We start from the raw sequence: 23,609 nt of genomic DNA on the forward strand, positions 1-23,609 counted from the left end.
TTTCAATTGTGCTTATTCCCCCTTCGCATTAAATGGCAGAAACAATGCGTCCTCGAGTATCCGAGGAATTGCGAATTTTGCAGAAAAAGAAGACATCAGTTGTGTTTTAAAGTCATCAGTGCACACACAACTTAAAACACGTTATCTGAAAAACAGATGGCACATTTCATTCAAGTGTCAGTCCAAAACACCCAATGGAGAAGGTCACTGATGTTCAAAGTTGGAAAAAAAAAGAGCCAAGATGAGCTGTCCTGAAGCCGCTCAGAAATGTTTATTTTGCTTTGGAATGGGAATATTGGAGGCTCCGCTTCCTGTCTTTTGCTTTTAGTTCCTCACTAATGTCACTTGCATTCCTCGCGATCCTGACTCCTTTGCCGTTTAATGCCCAGTTCGTTGCTCCACGTGTTTTCGTCCTGCGTCCTTTTCGTTCTCCCTTCCTGTTTGCAACAGATCACATAACACATTTGTGATTGCTTGTTTATTTAAGCAAAATATGGGGCGTAACCTATCTCTAAATCATTGACGTATTTTAAAAGGTGTGAGTGACAAAGCAGTGGTCCCCAACCTTTTCTGTACCACAAATCGGTTATATGTCTAACAATATTCTCGCGACCCGGCCCATTGTTAACATTACTGTTTGTAACAATAACCAAAACGATAAAAATAATAACAATTATAATACAAGGTTCTTACACCTGTATAATGGGCAAATTCAAGCACTTTCAAGGCCAATTTTTCCTGTTTCTTCAAGGTAAGAAATCCAGCGACAATCAAATGTTTTTTTTCTGTTGGCTTTGATGACTAAAATAAAATCGCAATCTTGTTACTAACACATACTATGCATCTCGTCTTTGTGCTATTTTGCTCTGTTCTTATCTATAATCTACGATCTGTTTTTCAGAAGATCTGTGTCTAAATTGGTTAAATAGAATTGTAATTAGTCATCTTTTGTGTCATTTTTTTCATTTACAGCAAGAAGAGTTAAACTCGATAATGAGGACTGGAGCCAGCCACCATCTGTGTCATTTTTACACCCTTTTATTTTTGTTTATTTAAAGGTGTGGTCCATCAAGTCATATTGCTAGGAAACACTGCAATGGATATAATTGCAAGAATTTTCAAGCACTTAACCCAAAATTCAAGCACTTTGAGGATTTTAAATAGCCATACAACCCTGTAATAAGCCTAAATTCACTGGGTAATCACTAGACCACTAGATATGTAGATGAAATGGGAAAAGACATTCGATTTTATCTCACCATCACACTATTTTTACTCACGATACTTAAGACATGTTAGACTACAAATCTCTCAATTCTATTAACACTTGGAGACTATATAAAATAGAAATTCGCTCTGAAATATAGTAATAAACGCAAACAAGCACGATGAGGGAGCATTTTAATTTAAATCAGTGTAATCCGAACGGGCGGGAGTACTGTATTTATTCGTCTGTAACGCACATTAGATTTTATCTCACGATCCCACAATTCGTATTTACTGTATCAGAGACAAATGTTAGAGAATGTTGAAAACAAAGCCGTCCTAAAAGATTTTAGATAAAAGCAGAAAAGCACAACGAGTGAAACAAGCCTGTTGTGTATTTGCTGATGAAAAAATTATGGTAATGTACTACCATAAAACCTTGTGTACAACATGCAACCAAACTTTTGAGTTCTCTTGTGGTTAAAAGTGCTTTATGTATGATGTATAATGCAAAAAATATAAGGCATTTTTTTGTAAAATAAGGCAACTTTACTTTCTTTATTGTGCGGCGTGGTGCAGGTCCCCGGCCGAGTGGTTGCTAACCAATGACTGATTTAGGGGCCCTGTTTTAAATTGATGGAGATAAAAATTCAGCAGATGACCACAAGAGAGCAGTGTTGATATAAACAAAACAGCACCCACGGCCAAGGTTGCCTTTACATTTGTGGCTTCCTGAAATTGTTATAAATGATTTTATTATAACAGCAATGTAAATTGAAATAAAACAAAGGCACGATGCTTTGTTTTGTTTTATCCGACGACAATATGTAAATGGATCCTATCTTAATATTAAATTAGAAGTCAACACAAGCAAGAATGTAAATGTTCTCTGACAAACTCCTGATTGGTATTATCTTTAATTTAATTTAAAAAGTAAACCCAATTGTTGTTTTAACTTCAATTTCCCTTCTTACTTCAACTACACTAAATATCGGATTTAAGTATAATTTTGCAAAATGTCCTTTTCCAATCTAAATGCCTTTACACGCCATTCAAGCCATTTTGTTTGTTTTTACTTGAATGACGACGAAGATTTGAATTTTTTTGCATTCCATTTGAAGTAATGTATACCAGGTGGTCAAAAAAAATCAACAAAATGTAATTCATTTGAATTTCCTGCAGGTATTTTCATCAATATACTGCAGATGGGACGTCATTTGTATCTGGGTAAAACTTTTTATTGCATGATCATTATTATGTTGAGTCGTATGGCCCAGCCCTGTCCGAGATAACCAATCATCACTCTGCTACTCAAAATAATCAGACAAAAAACGCTTACCCCATTTGTTGACAGATTTTGCTTATCCTAAGTAGTATGTTTTCCCCCCTATTCTTTCAATTAGCTTTTCTACTGAAGATAACACTTTTATATTACTTTAAAGTAATAACAGGAAAAACATATCTACAAATTTGATATTTTGGTGCTATATTCCTGATTTTATTATAGTTTAAAATCATGTTTCATAATTTTGACTATTCTTTGAACTAGTGAGGTTGACATTTTACTACATTTAAAATTATTTTAAAGTAACATCACAAAAATTGATACTTATATTAGTAATGAGACTTATTTGTATTATTTTCAAATATTTGTAACTAGTTTGATAAAATACGAAAAATAAAATCACCAAAATTGTCTAAATTAAAAAAACATTCTATGATTAGTACAGTACTGAAAATCCATTCATCCAGTTTCTGCACCGCTTATCCTCACCAGGCTTGCTTGAGTGCTGGAGCACATCCCAGCTATCTTCAGGCAGTTGGCAGTGGACACCATCAACTAGTTGCATCAGTTGATAATAATTCTTAAATTTCAAAATAAATACCTAATGTTTCCTTTATCCAAAATCTTTTATTTATGCATGATTCTTTTTATTTTACAAGCAAAGCAATTACTTAAAACTCCTTGAAATTGGTAATATTTGGGCAATAAATATCTTTTTGCGGTGCATCTAAAAAGGAGGACGTTACATGAGCGACTGTAATGTCATCATAATGGACAGCAAGTTTCAAACTGGACGTAAGAACCAAGACTAACTATATTTACCTACCTCGTTGTCCCATTCTGCAAATTTTTGGAACATGTTGGCGTACGTCTTCTTATCCTGCTCGTGATATTCCTTCATTTTGCTTTGGCAGATGGAAATCTGTCCGCGGGCAGCTCGATTGGCAGGATTGACTTGGAGCACGCGTTGAAAATCCACCAAGGCCAGACTAAACTCGTTCCGGAAGAGCCGGGCCTCGCCTCGCCTGTATAAGGCCTTCTCATTGTTGCTGTCCAGCTCCAGCACCTTGGATATCCCGACAGCACAACAAATGTTAGTAATTGTGAACTGCGGCCGTCGACCATAGCATAGTTATAAAAAAAAATAAAAGGATAAAACAACGTTTAAATAAAATATTTTAAATTAGATAGGGAAATCATTGAAGTATATATTTGATCATACAACTAAATTATAAAATGAAATACATTATTTTAACTAGCTAACATCCATCCATCCATTATCTGCACCGCTTATCCTCAGTAGGGATCGCGGGGGGGCTGGAGCCGATCCCAGCTATCTTCGAGCAGTGGGCAGGGGACACCCTGAACTGGTTGCCGGCCAGTTTTAGGGCATAATTACCAAACAATTATTTCTTATTCCCCGTTTTAAAAAAACTTTGTAAAAAAAAAGCATTGTAGCAAGAACTAATAGCACGTCTTTCATCATTGCTGACTGCGGGCAGAACACGCACGCTGACGTAGACAACAGACAGGACCTGAACAGATTATCAGTAGGAATAGTTTGCAAGACATTGCTTAGAAAACCAAATCTCCCTCTTTCTTCCTTTTGACCCCGACCCTGTGACGGTGTGATTCCCAATGGACGAAAAAAAACAACGTTCCAGACAAGTTTTGGCCACATTCCTTCCTGCAAAATTCCTCGATTCCTGATTTTCTGATTTATCATAGAGCTTTACATCAAGTTCGTGGTAGGAATTGGATTATTCCTTTAATCTTGACTGTGGCCTGCTGAACTTTGAGAAACTGGCAATACCCATGGATTTTTTATTCCCTGAATTGGAAAACAAAGAAAAGTGTTTTCTTTGGATTGGCATTGAATTCTGAAGAGTATTGTGTGTCTTTAAATTTCTGACACCAAAACATATTTAGGTTGATTCTAAAATCTATCTGTGCGCGTAAAAATACATTTTGCAACTAATAATAGGTTTATCAACTGAAATTAGGAGTCAATAACTAGTCATTAAACTGAAACAGAAATAAAACAGTTTTAATAAACCATGATTACCAAATTTAGGATTACTCATCCAACACCTTGATCCCTTACCGTTTCTGTATAATTTGCCTAAAATTCCAATCCAAGACATATCCAAAGTCAATTGTTCTTGAACCGTTTGGAGACGATGGACGATTTTGGTCTGTTTAGGAAGGTAAGACTGAACTTTTTTCCCAAATGAAATAATCACTGCAAGTGCTACTTACATTAAGTAATATTGAGTGTGAACACACAGAAAAAGCTCATTATTCTCGCCTGAATTTTTTTGGGGGCAATCAAATGCTTGCAGATGAGTGTAGCATGTGCATCTTAGCTGGAAAACAGGTGAGACAATAGCTTGAAACCTTAACTGGTACCTTGTCAAATTTGATCACACATTTTTCTAAGGGTGGGTCTTTATATAGCTATAAAAACTGCATCTGTGTATATTACTTTTGCAGTTTTTTTTTAGACATTTTGAGAAAGTTGTAATGTTTGACTTCCCTTTCCAAAAGTGAATCAATGATTGTGCACACTGACGTGTAATAATGAATGGCAAGTGACGTTACGCAAGTTTATTTTAGGGTCTAATTTAAATACAAAGTGAATATCTGTGTATTGTTCAGAACTTCATTGGCTAACCAAGGTGTCAACATTTTTATCGAGCACTATGGCTAAACATATTCTGAGATAAAGTAGGCGATCTGTTTCATCAATTCAGGCCCTTGTTGGTTATTACGGGCTGTGGACCGTAAAAAAACCCTGCTATTGGCAGAAAGTGGTGTCAATCAAAAGTTCAGAGGCTAACGGCCATATTGGAAATATCTGTTTTTTCATTTAGCAAAACGAACATGTTACAAAGAACGTCCAACGATGACTGCCCGTAGATGTAATTTGTGAGCTATGTCGGTTTCATAGTTTTTGGGTATCTTGTTTCAGACTGATGGTGAGGTTTCTGTGATGAGGGCACCTTTACAGTCATATCTTGAATCCCAAGAGTTTAAGCTTTCCAATGATATGTCGGCTATGTGGGCATGATGTATTTTAGTGACTGGTGACATTGTACAGACATATCTGTTCATCATAAATTCAGCGCCCCGCCGTCGGAACGTTAAGGGGTTACACCAAAAAGAGTGTTATTTTACTGTAACTTGTGTTAAATTTTGTCTATTGTCTTGCCCATTGGTCATTAAATATGTCAGCTTTTGTTCACATTAATTTTGACAGGTGTCCCCTCTTAGTTTTATTACTCATCAAACGTAGATCTACTAAAGTTGCTTTTCTCCCCTCTGTTTAACAGCATAGGTGCTACACTGGACTTGAGCAGACCTTGTTGCAGTTCTCCACCACCAGAGAGAAATCTTGAATGCGCAGGAAACACAGCGCCAAATTGAGGTGGGCTGACCGCAAAAAGTCATTAATCCGCTTCTGCTGCTCCAGTCCGTTACCAAACTCCATCTCAAGCCAAGAAACGATTCGTTGGTATTGGATTACCGCATGGTAATAGTGTTCTGCCTAAAACAACAACATTTTAGTGTTCAGATGAGAAAAAAACAAACGTAAAAGTGTAAGAATTGACCTTATAATATTGATTCCCTTTATGCTTGATTTCCACGGCCTGACTCATTTTTTCGTGCAAGTCCATCTCCCACGACTCTTTTGCCTTGATGCAGAGAATAGATTAGTCTTTTAATTGTATTTAAATAATACTACTGGATTTTTGATATGTTTTGTGATTACTTACCCTTTTAAAGTCATTGAGGGTAACCTCATAAACGATGTCTTTGTCAGGTCCAATTTTATATTCTGGTTTCCCTTTGTGTCCAAAACCGTACCTGCGAGGAATAAAAAAAAGCGTAAATGTTATGCTGCTTTCTTCATTTTGTTGTAAAATTTCTAGGAAATTCGATTTCTACCTGACATGATGTTTTAGTGGTTCACTGAGCCTATTTGAACTACAACCTTCTCGTAACAGAGTAACGACATTTTTTTAACTGATAGTTCGTCGCACCAATCAGTAACAAAAAGTAGCTCTCGGCTTCAAAAAGGTTGGTGACACCTGAAGTAAACTATTGATGATAATAAATGCCAACATTTTAAGTAATTATTTGAATAAATACGATCATAAATTAGGGATAAAAATAAATAAATTGAACTGAAAAGAATACACAAAATTAATGAATCCATGTTCCATGTAAAAATGAAAAACCGAATAATGAAAAAAAGATGAACAAAATACAAATGTTTAGTTTAAAGGGACAGTGGGCATTATTTGACTGCTAAATGTCATAGTATTGTGTAGAGGAACAGAAAACAAGTGTTTAGAAGCAGAAGAAAGAATACAAACTACGGATACTCAAAGTGACCAAAATGTATCATTTTACTTCTCAATTTTTTTGCTCAGCCTTTTAAGGGTTTACCTGTAGGAGCAAGATGGCGGACAATTACAGTTCCCTTCCGGTGAATTTCATGTCATGTCAGATAATTACTAATTTCTTGACCTATGAATATTTTAAATGATGCGCGTTTATATGACGGTTCATGTATTTTTTCTTAGAATTTTTAATCAATGTTGTTTTTACCACTAGGAGGCACTAAATAAAACACACTGCCCCTTTTGAATACTGAATTAATTTTATATCAGATTTTAGTTTCACTTTTGAATTCAATTGTATGTTCATTTATGTATATAGCTATTTATCTATTTTCACAGTTTTGGTTCTCCATAGTGACTGGCTGACAACTAGTTCAGGGTGAGGGATGGATGGATGGAAGGATGGATGAATGGATGGATGGATGGATAGATGGATGGTTCTCCATAGTAAACATTTAGTAGCTGAAAACACGACAGAAATCTTACTTTGCAGTCAAGTAGAGTATGCAACATTCTCCTTTCTGCATCTTGTCCATGGCGCGGTCCACTCCCAAAGGAACGCCTTTATCCTCCGACTCACTGACAACAAAGCTGACATCCCTGCAGTCAAACACTTGACCATCGCAGCTTCCCTCCAAATGCACTGAGTTCAGAAAGAAAACACGGGTTTCTGTTTAGCGTCGGCTAAAAATGTCACGGGTGCAAAACGATTCAAAATCTGTGAAAGCGATTACCGTCCACGACTGCACCCTCGTTGGGATTGAAGTAGCTGTCCCCTTTCACCTTTATCCTTCGTACGATGCCGCCATCGTCCGTGAGCATCTCTCCTAATTCGAACTTGAGTAGTTCAATCTGTTCAAATACAGATAATCACTCATCAGGTTTTTTTTATATAATAATACAGGTGTTGTGGTTGCAATTTGCTCAAAATCAAAACTTGTGCAAGGGAAGGTTAAGAGTGGGAGGTGAAAATACATAACAAAAACTATGTAGGAGTTGGCGCGTAAGAGACCATTTGCTGATGGGTAGATGATTTTTATTTGCATACCTGCCAACACTACCGGTGTATAGATTACACTAGTGCTATTCGCCCCATGAAAACGCCAACAGTTTTTTTTTTTAATAAATTTACAGCTTTCTCAAATTTCTTGAACAACAAAAAAATCTTGACGCAAGTCAAGTTTATCTGTGAAGCCCGTAATCACAAAGAGTCTCACAGATTATTGCAATCGACAGACTATTATTACACCATCCCCTGATCTAAAACCTACATGAGGGCAAGGAAAAATGTAGCTCCCTTAGCTTAGCCTCATGGCCCGAGCGACAGCCCCGCTTTTGTTTGCAATCCCTACGCCGTCTCTGCCGCTTCGAGACATGTACTTTAGTTGATGGCTGCTTTATTTTGAAGCCAGACTATTTTTGTGCATGACTGAACCACTCCAATTACATTATATTTGTTTTCTTCCAAGTTCGCCACTTCTTATTATAACCAAGGAACAGATAAGATTGGCTTGTCTGCAGTGCTAATGCTAGTGTAATAAAGCCAGAGTAGCATTGCTAGTGTGGTTCTTGCTTGGCTACATCTAGATTGAACTTGCATGTTCTTGGACTTTATTAATGGTTGGGTGTAAAAGTCACGATTGTGTCTGGGACAAAGCTTTTACCACCAACGAGAACATTTTTTTAGGTTCAACTATAATAAATCTTTAACAGTTTCAACATTGTAAAATCTCCCTTCAGTGAAAATTATAGGAACTATTAACTTTCAACTGAAAACAAAATGTAAAAAGTAGTATAATAAATTTAAACCAAAACAATATACACTTTTGAATTAATAAAATGAAACCATTAGCTAATTGTTTTAAAATTCACGATGTATAAATATCTCCACGTTGCAACATTAAATGTAGAAAAAGAAGCAGAAGAAATGAGCGGGAGAAGGACGACAAAGAAGTAGTTAGGGGACAAGGAGAAAGAAAAATATGAGACTGAGAAGGGGAGGATGAAAACTAGGAGAAAAGGAAAAGGAGAAACAAAACTGGGGGAGAAGAACAGAAGAAAAGAAGGATAGCAGAAGATAATGCAAAAAGAGGAAAGGGAGGACAAGATGGACAATATCAACAGGAAGAAGATAAGAAAAGTGAACAAGAAGGTGATGGAGAAGGGGAAGAAAGGAATGGGAAAAGGGAAGATGAGTGGGAGACCTAAAATAGGAGAAAAAGAAAATGGGGAGAAATGGAAATAAAAGTGGGGTACAAGAGCAGAAGAAAATAAGGATAGCAGAAGATAATTAAGGAAAGGGAGGAGGAAATGGAGAATTTCAACAGGACGAAGATAAGAAAAGTGAACAAGATGGCAATGGAGAAGGGAAGAAAGGAGTGGGATAAAGGAAGATGAGATGGATACCTAAAATAGGAGAAAAAGAAAATGGGGAGAAATGAAAATGAAAGTGGGGGACAAGAAGAAAAAAACAAACCCCATCTATGGGGCTGACGGGTAGTTTGAGTTGAGAGTAGTAGAAATAGAAGAAAAACGGAGAAATGAAAGTGGGGAAGAGAAAGAAGAGAAGAAAACGGCTAGAAAAGAATTAGGGGAAAGGGAGAAGGAAGTGAACAGGATAAAAGGTAAGAAAAAAGTGAACACATTGGAAAGGAAATAGAGGAGAAAAGGTAGAAGATAAATTGTAGAAATAAACTAGAAGAAAAGGAAGAAAAAAATTGTGGGTGAAGAAAAATGGATAGCAGAAGGGGATGAAGCAGATCAAGGAAAATAATGCTGAAAGAGAGGAAATGGATAAGATAAAAGGAAATTGGGAAGAAAGATGTGAACAACAAGGAAAGGCGATATAGAAGGAGAGGAAGAAAAAGGAAGATGAATAAAAGAGGTAAAAAAAGAAAGGGAGAAATTAAAATGTAGGAAGAGAAAAGAAACAAAGAAAAAGGATATCCGAAGAGAATTAAGGAGACGGAAAAGAGTGAGGAAAAGGGAGGAAGAAATTGAGACGATAAAATGAAAGTGGGAAAGAAGAAGTGAACAACAAGAGAAGGAAATGGAGAAGATCAAGACGTAAGGGACAAGTGGCAGAAGAGGGATCGGGGAAGGAGAAAGATAAAGTGAGAAGAAGAGTCTTTCAGCCGTTGAATTGGCACCAGTTTGTTTTTTATTTGTTTTATGAGCTCAATGGAATAACTTCATCTTCCATTCACTGCCAAAAGCCATCGGTGGCATCACGTCCCTACCTCAAAAAGCACATGTGAGTTGGGAGGAATTTTGTCCGGATTGCCCGCAGATCCGTAAGCGTATTCGGGTTTACACAGAAGTGTGCACACCTCTCCCCTTTGCATTGACAACACGCCCAAGTCCCAGGCTTTGAGGACTTGTCCTGTTGATACACAAGAAAAAGTATGTCAACCGTTAGATAGATAAATACTTTATTCATCCCCGCAAGTAAATTCACATTTCCAGCAGCGTCCCTGCGCTGAAGAACAAAACAATAAGGCAAAAAGAATACAATACACAAATACCCAATGCGACGTGTTAATACCCAATGTAGCGTGTTTGAGTATCTAGAAAGTGCTAGGGGTGTAGTTTAATGTGGGCCTTTACTCCGCCGGGTGGAGTTAAAGAGCCTCATGGCATGAGGAAGAAAAGATCTCCTCAGTCTGTCCGTGGTACAAGACTGTGACAGCAATCTGTCGCTGAAGCTGCTCTTCTGTCTGGAGATAATGCAGTGTCGTGGATGTGATGAATTGTCCATGATTGACCGCAGCTTTTTCAGTGCCCGTCTCTCAGCTACTGTTGTCAGGCTGTCCAGCTCTGTGCCCACAACAGAGCTCGCTTTCCTCACCAGTTTATTGAGACGAGAGACATCCTTCTTCTTGACGCTGCCTCCCCAACACGCTGCCGCATAGAAGAGGGCGCTTGCCACAACTGTCTCATAGAATATTTTCAGTAGCTTTTTGCAGATGTTGAAGGACGCCAGCCTTCTGAGGAAGTAAAGTCGGCTTTGACCTTTCCTACATAGAGCTTCTGTGTTGGCAGGCTAGTCCTGTTTAAACTTGATTTATGGAATTTTTTTCTTTCATTGGCGAGCTGCAATTGACGACACCAACTGAATGAGTCACACTGGCCACCCAGGGTCGCTATGGCAATGATAGAGACGTATTCTCAGAAGACAAGCATATGTCTGCCGTGTTCTCATTACGATGTAGAAAGAGCACACTCTCCGCTTGAGTGTTGTATTTGCATACCGTACGAGGGGGAAGAAAGAACACTGAGAGGGTGTGAGTCACCTACTAGAGGTCGGCAGATTGATCCAAATATTGGTATTATGGATACCAAGCAAGTACTTGCATCGGATCAATACTATTGTCCTGGAAACAATATGACGCGCTTCCACCAATTTTAACAAAGCGCCACTTCTATCTGGAGATAGCGCAGCACCCTCATTCAGTCAAAATTCAAGCCCAAGTGTGTAACTGATAATCACTTTTAGCCCCTCTTCCTACCTGGCCTGCTGATGCATCCCGCCTGCCAGACAGAAGAGAGGGTAAAATATTTGTGCACTCCCCTACCAGAAGCTATAATTGACAGAGGCAAGCAAGAAGCACAATGCAGTATTGGATTTTTTTCTTTTCAACTCCAGAAAAAGACAATGACACGGGTAATTGTATGGTAATGCGGTTTGCTACTGTGGCAATATCACAAATTTACATGAATACATGGGGGAGGGGTGTTAAAGCTAAGTCTGCAGCAGATATGCAAATGGGAAAGGGCTTTAAAAAAGTAAGAAATGTGTGGAGCCCATGCCATATTTGTGTATAATGCGCGGCCCAAATTGTTGATAAAAAATTGGTGTAAAATTCTGTTTGACTTTTTCTCAGCTCAAACTAAGCATTGAAAGCAACAAATGTTGTTGAATACATGTACGTGCCGCCATGATTCAGATAATTCATTGACAACTATGAAATTTAAGATATATTTACTTCAGGTCCATCAAAATCAGATTCATCAACAGATACACCAAAAAGTTGTTTTCTTCGTCGCTTTTTGTATTTATTTATATATTTCAGGACAACTTTGTTTTCTCCATTCTCTAATATTTGTCTCTGGTTCCTTGAATAAGAACTACTGTGACCATGAGATAAAATTGTATGCGTATTACACACGAATAATAATGGTACTGTAGGCTGCGTAAACTACACTGATTTTAATTCAAATGCACCACCTCAAACACCCGAATTACTCTGGGAAATATCATAATACCCATCCACATTTTCTCGTCAGATATATACAATTCACGTAGATCACCCTTTTTACTTCCAGTGAATTTCTCCTAAGAGTGAGAGATTGTTATGCCTGCTGCAAAGTGCAACACGCCGCCAAAAAATGTAAACATGTTATTGTTTGTGAACAAAAACCTGTAAATCCGTTGTCACTATGGCAACAGAGCCAATGAGAAACAATTGACACTTCATTTGCATTACTGACTTAATATTTAAAATACTATTCAGTGGAAGGTTTTTCAGTTCTTTAGATGGCATTGTTATGCAGTATTTCCATTTTTATTCCAATGCTGCTTTTTTGGTTTGACTTCTCTTGGCTTTTGTTCTGAAACGGGTGTAATAGAAATATATACATTTTATTATGCTAAAATTTGCAATGTTATCTAAAAATAATGGAATCTATTTAATTTACTTCGTCAGCCTGATGTGAGTGGGACTGGATATGTTTGTATGTGATTTATAGGCTCTGAAACAGCTAAAGTGATTTTCGTGAAAATTCACACAATTGTACTGTAGGCATCCGCGAGCGTCCTTGGATAGGTTCTTTGTCAAGGCGCATCCTATTAAATACAAAAGGACATCCGAAAACATCCATTTTTCTGTGGTCTGCTTTCATGGGATATCTAACGTCCTATGGTGGCCAAATTGGGTACTGCAGATCCCGACCACTCCAGGCAGCTCAATCCAGTCTTCTATCGTCCTAGCAATTCAAAGCCTAGCTGTAATACATACAGGCCATTTTGCTTGTGCAATAAAAACATAAAAGTGCACGAATCTCAGTGCTAGAATCTTTTTACTGTGTTTTTCATAATTATAAACTGACTCAATTGGGAATGGTAAAATCATTCAACGGTCAGGACCAATGTTCCCTCTAAGCTGCGCGCGTGCGCAATCGCGCACTGCCCACACATTCTCAGCGCACAAGAAAATCTACCCAGCGCAATGTTCCTTCTGTGCTGCGTGTGTGCGCAATTGCGCACTGCCCAGAGCTTTTCCGCGCACAAGAAAACCTAGCCAGCTCACAAAAATCAGGGCTCGAAATTGCTAATTAAGAAGCAAATTAAGTCAAAGTTACAGTGCATGGAGGTAAAAATACAAAGGTTCCCCTGACGTTGTGTTCTAAATGCGGTATCTTGAGGTTTAAGGTCGAAATAGAACGAAGTTGAATAAAGTCAGTAGAGTTTTTCGAGAACCGGCTTATTCGGCTCGGCTCACTAAAAGGAACCGGTTCTTTTTGGTCCTAAACGGCTCTTCAGGTTGTTTTTGCTTCTTTCGTCCCTTTATGACCAAATATTATGTAAAATTATGCAAAATATGACTTAAAGGAAGGGGGAATTGAACAAAAAAGAAAAAATACCAAAATGAAAAAGTAGTGAAAAGCTGCAAAAAAAAGAAAAAAAGGAAGAGAAAAAAGAAGGAAAAATTCAGAAAAAAGCCAGAAAAAAAGAAAAGAAAGAAACAAAGGAATAAAAGTAAATAGAGAACAAAAAGAAAAAAGTAACAGCTAGGAAAAAATAAACACAATGAGATTTTTTTAAAGGAATTTTTAAAAAATAGAAAAAAACAGGGAAAAGAAGAAAAAGTTTGTGTTGCATTCAAATAATTTACAATTATACCAAGTGAATCTTGTTGCCAACATTGTACTTCCACTAAAAAAATGTGATTGAATACAGTTCTGTATGTTACAACTGACTAAATAAGCCCCCAAAAATGTTAGTATTATGCAACAACAGATACCAGGAAAAAAAAAATTGAAATCTTATGAAAGAATTGTTGTAAAAACAAATGATGTTTGTAGGCCGTACCACCTTTGCAATAATACATGAGTCAATTCATTCAAAAGTGAAAAATGATTTTGCATTGCCGTAAACTCAGCAAAATGTAACTGGATGTGAAGTTTTGGACATGTTTGATAATGATTTAGTTGCCACACTTGGGATTGCCGTTGCTCACTGTTGTTTCAAGCGTTGCTCACCGACTTTGTGTGAACGCTCAGACCCGTGGAAAATTAATTGGTCAGGACATTGCCAAGCGAAAGGTATCTGATCGATAGCGATCGGTTCCACCATGTTTTTACTTAGATCAAATCGATACCAAAATTCCCAGTATCGCCAACCCTCATTACCTACCCTTGCCAACGTTGAAGGTAAACGACTCTTTACGATCTCGGCTGCAATCAAACTTTTTCCCAGTGAGGAGACTTCCAGTGTAATGAATTGTCACTCTGTCCCCGATCATCGGGCGTTCGCCATCTTGCCCGTGGCACTTGATAACCTACCGAGAAAAACGAAAACAGCGCTGATATAACCTTTGCCGTGACAATCTCTTAAAACTTCTATACCTTGAGTATTCCTTTGTCGTTTTTGGGAGTTATGTCTTTGCCATTGGCAGCAAACACAGCAGCTGTGGAGGCCCCGTCTGTACTAAGATCCTGATCCGTCGTCATGTCTACTCATGGACGTCACGCTGGAGGAAAAAAAAACGCTTTTAGTACCCCGTGTTAGCAACTCAATAAACTGATTAAATGTATTAATTTGTGCATCAGGATCTCATCCATCCGAGATCACCGTGATGCAAATATGTAGCGAGGGTTCCGGACTGTAACACAGTGAAGGATTTTATACATTTGACTATAAAGGATTTTATACGACTGAATACAAGTTACATTTATTGAGAGCAATGAAGATTTTCACCGAGTAAGCTATAGTTCAATGACAGGTCACGCCGTTCCAAATGCAGAATATTTTGACTAGGGAATTTTGATAACAGGACTCTGACGGAGGACGGCAGGCGATGTTTTGAGAACAAGGCCCTGATGACGCAGAAACGCTCTGTGTTGTTTTGAGTTTTTCAGACATCGCGACGCCCAGGGGGGGCTTCCTTGGCACGTACATGGGAGGAGTCGAGACGCCATCTGGCAGGGGGGATGCGGGCCGAGAGGAAAAAGCTAGAGGACTACAGAGACTCGAGCAACACTAATTCAGCCATATTCGATGGAGTTCACTTAGTTAAATTGCTAATGAAATTAAATCTGCCACCGTGTGAAAATGTCGGCTATTCTTGTTCATCTTTTCCATCAAGAAACGGGCGCGCATTGTTGGGTGAATGTAGGTTGTGTTTGGTTAATGGAGTCAGATAACTAATTCGAACAATTTGGTCAACGCTACATTTTAATATTTAATTCCCATACCTGTCAACCTGTACGGTTTTGCCGTACAAAGTATGTTTTTTATGCATTTTAAGACGAGTACGACGTACAAGGAAATCTGTACGGAAAAACGCAAATTTGTCACTCACATGTGTCTGCCGCCTGGGGATTTCCCATCATGTATCATTCCGAAAAAAAAAAATGGTGTACGATTATTTTGTATTTTGTACTCTGAGAACTTTGGGTATGTTTTAACAATGAATTCATATAGAATTACTCAAAGCCTAGCTTTTATATGTGCAGGCCTTTTAGTTCAGCAAAGCAGCAAGAATAAAATGAACGATTGAGACCACATGACCGCGAATGACCAATCCATGCTTTAATTGACCCCGGTCCACCCTAGTTAAGTTCACATTCTCCCCTCCCGGTAGGGTCAGAACATAACAGCTGCTCCACTTCTCACTAAAACAAAGAGGTGACACCAGACAACCCCCATTTTAGCATCATTCTAATGGCTTCTGCACTGTTTTAGGATACATTTTATGATTTTACTCTCACGAAGGGAACCGACTCCAAATTTAAACTTACAGTGGCTTGCGAAACTATTTGGCCCCCCTCGAACTTTGTGACCTTTTGCCACATTTCAGACTTCAAGCATGAAGATATAAAACTGTAATTTCTTGTAAAGAATCAGCATTGTTGCCAAAAAGTTGGATTTTGTTCTCATCTGACCAGAGCACCTTCTTCCACATGTTTGGTGTATCTTCCAGGTGGCTTGCGGCAAATTTTAGACGACACTTTTTATGGATATCTGCAAGAAATGGCTTCCTTCTTGCCACTATTCCATAAAGGCCAGATTTGTGCAGTATACAACTGATTGTTGTCCTATAGACAGATTCTCCCACCTCAGCTGTAGACCTCTTCAGTTCATCCAGAGTGATCGTGGGCCTCTCGGCTGCATCTCTGATCAGTTTTCTCCTTGTATGAGCTGAAAGTTTAGGGGGACGACCCGATCTTGGTAGATTTGCAGTGGTCTGATACTCCTTCCATTTCAATATTATTGCTTGCACAGTGCTCCTTGGGATGTTTAAAGCTTGGGAAATATTTTTGTATCCAAATCCAGCTTTAAACTTCTCCACAACAGTATCTCAGAAATGTCTGGTGGGTTCCTCGTTCTTCATGATGCTCTCTGAGCTTTAAACAGACATCTGAGACTATCACAGTGCAGGTGCATTTATATAGAGACTTGATTACACACAGGTGGATTCCATTTATCATTGTTAGTCATTTAGATCAACATTGAATCATTCAGAGATCCTCACTGAACTTCTGGACAGAGTTTGCTGCACTAAAAGTAAAGGGGCTGAAACATTTTGCACACCCACTTTTTCGTTTTTTTTTTGTTAAAAAATGTCCAATAAAGTGTGTTCCACTTCATGATTGTGTCCCACTTATTGTTGATGCTTCACAAGAAATTAGTTTTATATCTTTATGTTTGAAGTCTGAAATGTGGCGAAAGGTCACAAAGTTCAAGGGGGCCAAATAGCAATCGCAAGCCACTGTAACTCCAGAATCTTGTGTAATTTTAATGTTCAGAATGACACCTCATTGTGTGTATGAATGGTTTCTTTTTTTAAATTCTGTTTATATCGTTCCACAGCTTGCTCTTTGGTCTCAGATGGGTTTATTAAGTTCCTGTATTTGCGGGAGTTCTATATCGTGTTTGTTTCTCTTTTTAGACATTGATCATAACGTTCAGTACCTTACACCATGTTCCATCCGTCTATCGCTCCTTTGAACACATTTTAAAGATGCTGTGATATTCATTTGTAACTTATGGAAGGGAACAATGAGTATTTTTCCAAATTTGACTTTGAAGCTGGTAACTTGAGAACGACTTAGCAAGTGTGTAACAGCAATAGCGAAAAACTCCTGATAAAATGCCTGGATAAGCACAAAAAGATAAAAGTCTGAAGGATCATGTTTTTTGGAACTAGTTAAAAGACCTCTTTTTTTGCAATACTTCAATCACAAATATTTTGTCGTGTGTGAGAGTTCGTATGGTGAGTGCCAAACGCATAAACTATTTGAGCGACCTCTGTACTAAAAACGTGCGTGCTTTCCAAGAAACACTGACGCACATTCTTTTGGGCAGATTCATAGAGCTGTACAAATTGGAGGTTAAGCTTCTAGAAATAAATACGCAGTGGCCTTATTTTCACTCCTTTAGCTAGTCAACTTGTTGCCTCTTGATTTGACTGTAACTTTGATCCTGAAATGAAAAGAGGTATTAAATTCAGTGCCAAAAATAAAGTGTTGACTTTTATATTTGTTTGATCATTTAAATCAATCTTACCATTTCAATTACAGTGGCTTGCGAATCTATTTGGCCCCCTTGAACTTTGACTTTTTGCCACATTTCAGACTTCAAACATCAAGATATAAAACTGTAATTTCTTGTAAAGAATCAGCAATAAGTGGGACACGATCATGAAGTGGAACACACTAAACGAAAAAGTGGGTGTGCAAAATTATTCAGCCCCATTAAGTGAATACTTTGTACCCTTTGCTGCGATTACAGCTGCAAGTCGCTTGGGGTATGTCTCTATCAGTTTTGCACATCGAAAAACTGATATTGTTGCCCATTCCTTCTTGCAAAACCACTCGAGCTCAATGAAGTTGGATGGAAAGCGTTTGTGAACAGCAGTTTTTAGTTCTCTCCACAGATTTTCAATTGGATTGAGGTGTGCACTTTGACTTGGCCATTCTAACACCTTGATATGTATTTTGGTGAACCATTCCATTGTAGCGTTTGCTTTATGTTTTGGATCATTGTCTTGTTGGAAGACAAATGTCCGTCCCAGTCTCAGATCTTTTGCGGACAGGGTTGGGTAGGGTTACTTTAACTGGATTACTTTCAATTACTTCTGGATTACTCCAATTCCAAATATGCTAATAAAAGACAAAATAAACTAAATATGAAAAAATTACTAAATTTTGTGCAGGCTTGGGGAGTAACGGAATACATGGAAGGGCAAAAATGATGTTGGCAAGCTGTTTGGATTTATTTTCATTTGTTTCTGTCGCATTTTATGTTAGTTTTGCCGGAGATCAAAGAGATCAAAGCCAGGAGAGAACGTGTTGTGAGTCATCATTTTATTCATATTTAGTTTCTTTAGTCTTTTATTAGCATATTTGGTATTGGAGTAATCCAAAAGTAATTGAAAGTAATCCAGTTAAGGTAATCGTACCCAACCCTGAAATGTGGCAAAAGGTCACAAAGTTCAAGGGGGCCAAATAGTTTCGCAAACCACTGTAATTATATTGTCCCTGTCATGTAAAAACAAACTTATCTCCATATTTTTTTCAAGGAGGATAAAAATATTAATTTGAGATTTTTTTTACATGAAAGCAACAATGGATTTATATAGATAGTTTTATAAAACCATAACTCTTTATAAGACTAATGTACAAATGACAGACGATTTAGGTCGAAGACCAAAGTGAATTTTTAAGATTTTTTTTCACTTAACAGCGATTTTTTTCTAAAAGCCTTTTGAGTAAAAAAAAAAAGAAAAATCAGGTCACAAATTGAATGATCCACAACTCTGATCAATTTGCTTAAGCCTTCTGTGTCGTTTCATATCAGAAGGGGAATGCAAAAAAGACCTAGTTCAGCAAGAGCAGGGGACAGGAGTGGTTGTACAATATGACCTTTTTTTTCCTTAACAAAATGACGCAATATTACATTAGCTTTTATGTTCAATATCTGGAACCATACTTTCATGGTTTAGGTCCTACCTCTCAAAATTAACGTGTGTTGAGAAACGGCAATACAGTAATGTATTGCTATTTGGTCTTCTGATATCTAGTATTAAAACTTTGCAGCTAGCGCAAAATGCTACAGTCTTATGATTAAGACAAGAAAGTTTGATCATAATACCCCAATTTTAGCTTAATTACCCTGGATCCCCATTAGTTTAAGATGTGATTTTAAGGTTCTGTTGCTTATGTACAAAGGTTTGCATGGATTTGACCCTGCTTAGCTTTTTGATTTAATTGTGCCCTATGTTCCAGTTCGGAGCCGCCCCTCAGAAAATGTTGGTCTGTTAGTGTTTCCAGGAGCCAAGAAGAAATCTTCAGAATCAAAAGCATTCTCCATTTGAACCTGGGTATTGTGGTCTGCTGGTCTGCTTGTGTTTCCAAGAGCCAAAAAGAAATCTGCAGGTTCGAGAGCATTCTCCATTGAAGCCCGGGTATTGCGGATAGGCCTCTCTTTGATCTACAACCTAGGTGTAAGTAATTAAATCTAGACTTAAAGACACACCTATAGCATATGATTGCTATTGACCTCATGCTTTTGCCTGGATATTGCACATTTACATGGATTTGCCCCCTCTTATTGCTTCTTTTCCTGCTCCATCATCAAAGTTTTTGAGACAGGGAGCTGGCAACTGGACTTTTTGCATTGACTATATTTATTGTTGATGATGACTGTGTATTGTCTGTTAATGCTCTTGCAACATCCATTGGAGCCCGGTCAACCTGGAAGGGTAATTACCTCATTTGCGACTCCTCAAGGTTTCTTTATTTTCCTTACGCTAAGATATTTTTAAGTATGTCTTTGCCCTCGTGTAGGTTTCAGATCAGGGGTTGTTGTAATGTTGGTCTGTGCAGCCTTTTAAGACTATTTGTGATTAAGGCCTGTACAAGTAAAAACGACTTGTTTGCTTCTTTAAGACAAAATGACAAGGGTGAGACTCATTTATAGAAAATTAGCCTTATATTTCCCAATTAATTGGTGTCCTGGAAGGCACTTTTTAAATAAAATCGGTTATTATTTCCCTAGGGTTGGCGGGGTTTACCAAAACAACTTGTTTTATTGGGGTTACTTAAAACAAATTTTAAAAATAAAGACTCATTATTTTAGTTGTACTGTACAAACAAGAAACCAATCGAAAATTTACAAAACGGAAGGTTTTTTTTTTTTAAATAGGACCAAACTAACAACAATTTTTCACGCAAATATTTTTTAGAGATTACTGAAGATCTGTTTGTTTTTCTTTCAGAAAATCGTATTTGGGTTCAACCGAATAGGTTGGAATTTAAATGTGTGCGTTAATTCGAACAAGATTGCAGCCATTTAGATATTATTGGCACAAAACAATTGTTAGGTTAAAGAAAATGTTGGACCGACCCAATATTTGGGACTAAGCTTTCAATTTTTAAAAAAGGGTCAAAATGAAACAAAACAAAAGAATTGCATTGTTTTGTTAAAAAAAATCATTTACAAAAACAATTAGTGAATAAGTTGGTTAATTATTTTCCAACCAACTGTCCTTAGAGTGTGGCTTTACTTCAAATAGTTTACTTATACAAACTACTACACTTGGGATTATGGGAAAAAGAATGAACCACTATTCAAGTGAAAGTTTTTCAGGATTTTTTCCCCCAAACAATTGTTTTTTTTTTTCAGGTTGTTGAAAACACAGCTTTGAAAAGTGGTTCAGTTTGTACAAACATCTCCCAAAATGAGATAATTTAGTAAAAAAAAAATAAAAATAAACCACAGAGCTGCAAAAATGACCCATTACAATGGATTAGTCCATTGTTTTGATCCAAAATAGATTTGCAGTATTTTGAATGCTTACAATTTGGTTGGTGAAACGCTTTTTACTGTTAAAAATTGGGAAAACTAGTGATCGAAGAAATAAAAGGAAGGAATGTGAAATTAATGGAATAAATCAATTTGACGGTTAATGTGATAAGAGATGAAGAATCTGATTTAGAAAAGTGAGACATTTGAAGTTCTGGTGAAAGAAATTTCCAATCAAGTTGTGCAGGAAAAATTCCCGGAAAATGACAAAAAAATTCCCCTATGCTTCATCTCAACTTCATCTCTTTGCTTATCAATTTCAGACTTCCTTCCAAATAGGTTAACGGTCAAAAGAGCCCGCAAAAAAAAAGAACATTGTGTGCTTCGGGAGCTCAAATGAGAGAAGGAACAAAATAGCCTCTGGAGGAAACAGAAAATGGAGACGGCACGTGTCCCAGTTAAAAGTCAGACTTTGATGACAAGGTGAGAAAATACCTGAATTCGGTTGAGCTGAACAGTTCAGATTCATAATGGTGTCCGGCAAACTTTTGTTAAGGCTTTGGCCCGTCTTCTGAAATGACAAAAACGGATTCCGCTGTTTGATCAGGGAAAAATCCAAAATGTCCCACGAAATAAATGCAGTGTCCTCATATGCACTCGCAAGCCAGACTTGTGTGTGTGTGTGTGTGTGTGTGTGTGTGTGTGTGTGTATATGTGTGGTGTGTGTGTGTGTGTCTGAACACAATGTTCCTTCTGTTCCAAATTCCCCACCGGTGTACCACGACGGTTTATTTGGTAATCTCAGACCCCCCACATCTGTTTCTGTCTTCGGTGTCCATACACAGTACCAATCTCTTTGTTTTCGGCCAGGGCAGTCGGCGATCTCGATGCGTCACGACCCCTACTTTATCTTTGTGAATTGAGATCTCCCAACTCGCAAACCCGACGCAAGAATGTGGGGGACATCTGACTCATCGCAAATGTAGAATTCATAAGGGATGTAAATCTTGACGCACCTTGTTCTGATAACGCTGAATGATTTCAATTACACTTTGGGCGTTGTTGGAGTCGGTTGAAATCCTAGCAGGTATTTTCTTTGATTATGAAGCAAAAAAGAACACTATATGTATATACATTGTCAGGTATTTAAATCTATTCATATGCATATTGATTTCCATCAACCGAGCACCAAGATTTGCATGTTGGAAGCCTCTGTTCTCTTTGGTGTTGATCATTCGGCCGAATGAGTCAGACTTTCCTGCATTCAACCTTCATGTGAAATCTTGCATAGGCATCACATCATCTACATCCAAACATGGTCTCTCGTGGCTCCTGAGAATCCGATGATATTTTCAATTCATATTCAAAAAAGCAGCACTGACTATTTGACTTTAAGGTCAAGTCATGTATATTTGTATAGCCCTCAATCACAAAAAGTCTCAAACGGCTGCACAGACCACCATCGCAAGTTACAACATCCCCCGATTTGAAAACTACAATGTAGTTTGAAACACAGCACAGTGGGTTGCACCTGCAACCCTAAAACAGCCCCCACCCACCGATTAAAAAAAAACATCCTGTACTCAACTTCTTCCACTCATCACCAGCAGCATGAGATCCACGACATGAAATCACACATTCCAAAGAAAAGTCACAAAATAAACATCGACTCACGTTTCCTCACGTTCTTTTACCCCCTTGTAATGAATATCCAGCAGGTGAAAGTCAACTCGATATGACTTAAACTGTGTAACGTCCCGGGTACGAGATGTTCTGGCGCGTACCTGATCAGCTCCGCGTCCTCCCTGTGTTGAGTCCGAGAGCCGAGAAACGCACCGTTCGCGTGGGGCACACGCGTCTAAATGAGCCGGGAGAACGTACGCGGGGGCAAAAAATACGCAGGGGGAGGAGGTACACATCAGAAGGGGTGAAAAAAGAGAGATAAAAGAGAGTAGAGCAGTGTGGGAGGGCGTTTCGAAGGAAATTAAGGGCAGGTCTTGGAAAGGAGCCACAAAGTAACACAATGTTCCGGCTGTACTGAGCTTGTTGTGCCGACGCCGCCGCCGCCGCCACAGCTGATGAGAACACTGTGTTCCAAATAGACACACTGACCTGTAACCCGTTCTGCGCCGAGACGAGCGATGGAGCTCTGTCGGGAACAGGCTGTTCCGGAGCGCGTAGTTGTCGTCGTCCCACCCGCAGACCGCACTAAGGCGAGCACAACTCTCGCTGTCGCCCGAAAGAGAACGCTCGAAGGCGGCTTGGTGTTGTCCCGCGGCACGGTGGGGGGGACCTATTGCGCAGTTACCCCTCGTAGTGACCTTTTTTGTACTCTTTCAATAAAACTCACATGAAAATGAAAAAAAAACACACATTTAATTCATAGCATTCAAAGTTAAATACAATATAATTTAGGGATTCTTTTTCTGTATTTTTTTAACAACAGCGGTGGTCGTTGTGACCAGAGGACAACTGGAGGGTGAAACAAAGTTGACAAAAATATTACCAGCTTTTAGTTTGGTCTTAGTTTTTTGATTCAAATATAAAATATCTATTCATTACATTTTTTTTCTCCTCGATACCAGTGGCTATCAACGTTTTATGAGTGACAGAGACTCTGAATTGCTTTTTCAGCCAGGCAGGGGCGATTTTAGATTCAGAGCACCCAGAGTTCTAGGCCAGT

The 23,609-nt window shown here is 38.3% G+C and overlaps 1 protein-coding gene across 5 annotated transcripts; it reads right to left on the reverse strand.

Annotated features, from left to right (window-relative positions):
* Positions 1-242: 242 nt before the first annotated feature.
* On the reverse strand, positions 243-23,192 carry fkbp5 (FKBP prolyl isomerase 5). 5 transcript variants are annotated; one of them, XM_088338171.1, is made up of 12 exons: positions 23,039-23,192; positions 21,422-21,497; positions 14,524-14,648; positions 14,312-14,456; positions 10,137-10,279; positions 7,632-7,749; positions 7,384-7,540; positions 6,268-6,358; positions 6,103-6,186; positions 5,853-6,038; positions 3,318-3,557; positions 243-437 (listed from the first exon to the last, which is right to left on the reverse strand). In XM_088338171.1, exons 3-12 carry the CDS (start codon positions 14,626-14,628, stop codon positions 342-344), a joined length of 1,365 nt encoding a protein of 454 aa, XP_088194297.1. In that variant the 5' UTR covers positions 14,629-14,648; positions 21,422-21,497; positions 23,039-23,192; the 3' UTR covers positions 243-341. The 5 variants fall into 5 exon arrangements, with proteins under 5 accessions (XP_088194297.1, XP_088194295.1, XP_088194294.1 ...); XM_088338169.1 differs by lacking the exon at positions 23,039-23,192 and adding an exon at positions 22,711-22,970; XM_088338168.1 differs by lacking the exon at positions 23,039-23,192 and adding an exon at positions 22,601-22,970.
* Between the last annotated feature and the right edge of the window lie 417 nt (positions 23,193-23,609).

The sequence above is a fragment of the Urocampus carinirostris genome, chromosome 6, assembly GCF_059441175.1.
Source record: "Urocampus carinirostris isolate Australia breed hairy pipefish chromosome 6, RoL_Ucar_1.0, whole genome shotgun sequence".
NCBI classification, from domain to species: Eukaryota; Metazoa; Chordata; class Actinopteri; order Syngnathiformes; family Syngnathidae; genus Urocampus; species Urocampus carinirostris.

Excerpts from the sequence above, each read along its gene's own strand:
- fkbp5 (XM_088338171.1), bottom strand. The coding sequence starts at position 14,628 with ATGACGACGGATCAGGATCTTAGTACAGACGGGGCCTCCACAGCTGCT. Across the intron at positions 7,541-7,631 it reads CGAGGGTGCAGTCGTGGACG|TGCATTTGGAGGGAAGCTGC; the intron begins GTAATCGCTTTC and ends TTCTGAACTCAG. Across the intron at positions 6,187-6,267 it reads CCCTCAATGACTTTAAAAGG|GCAAAAGAGTCGTGGGAGAT; the intron begins GTAAGTAATCAC and ends CTCTGCATCAAG.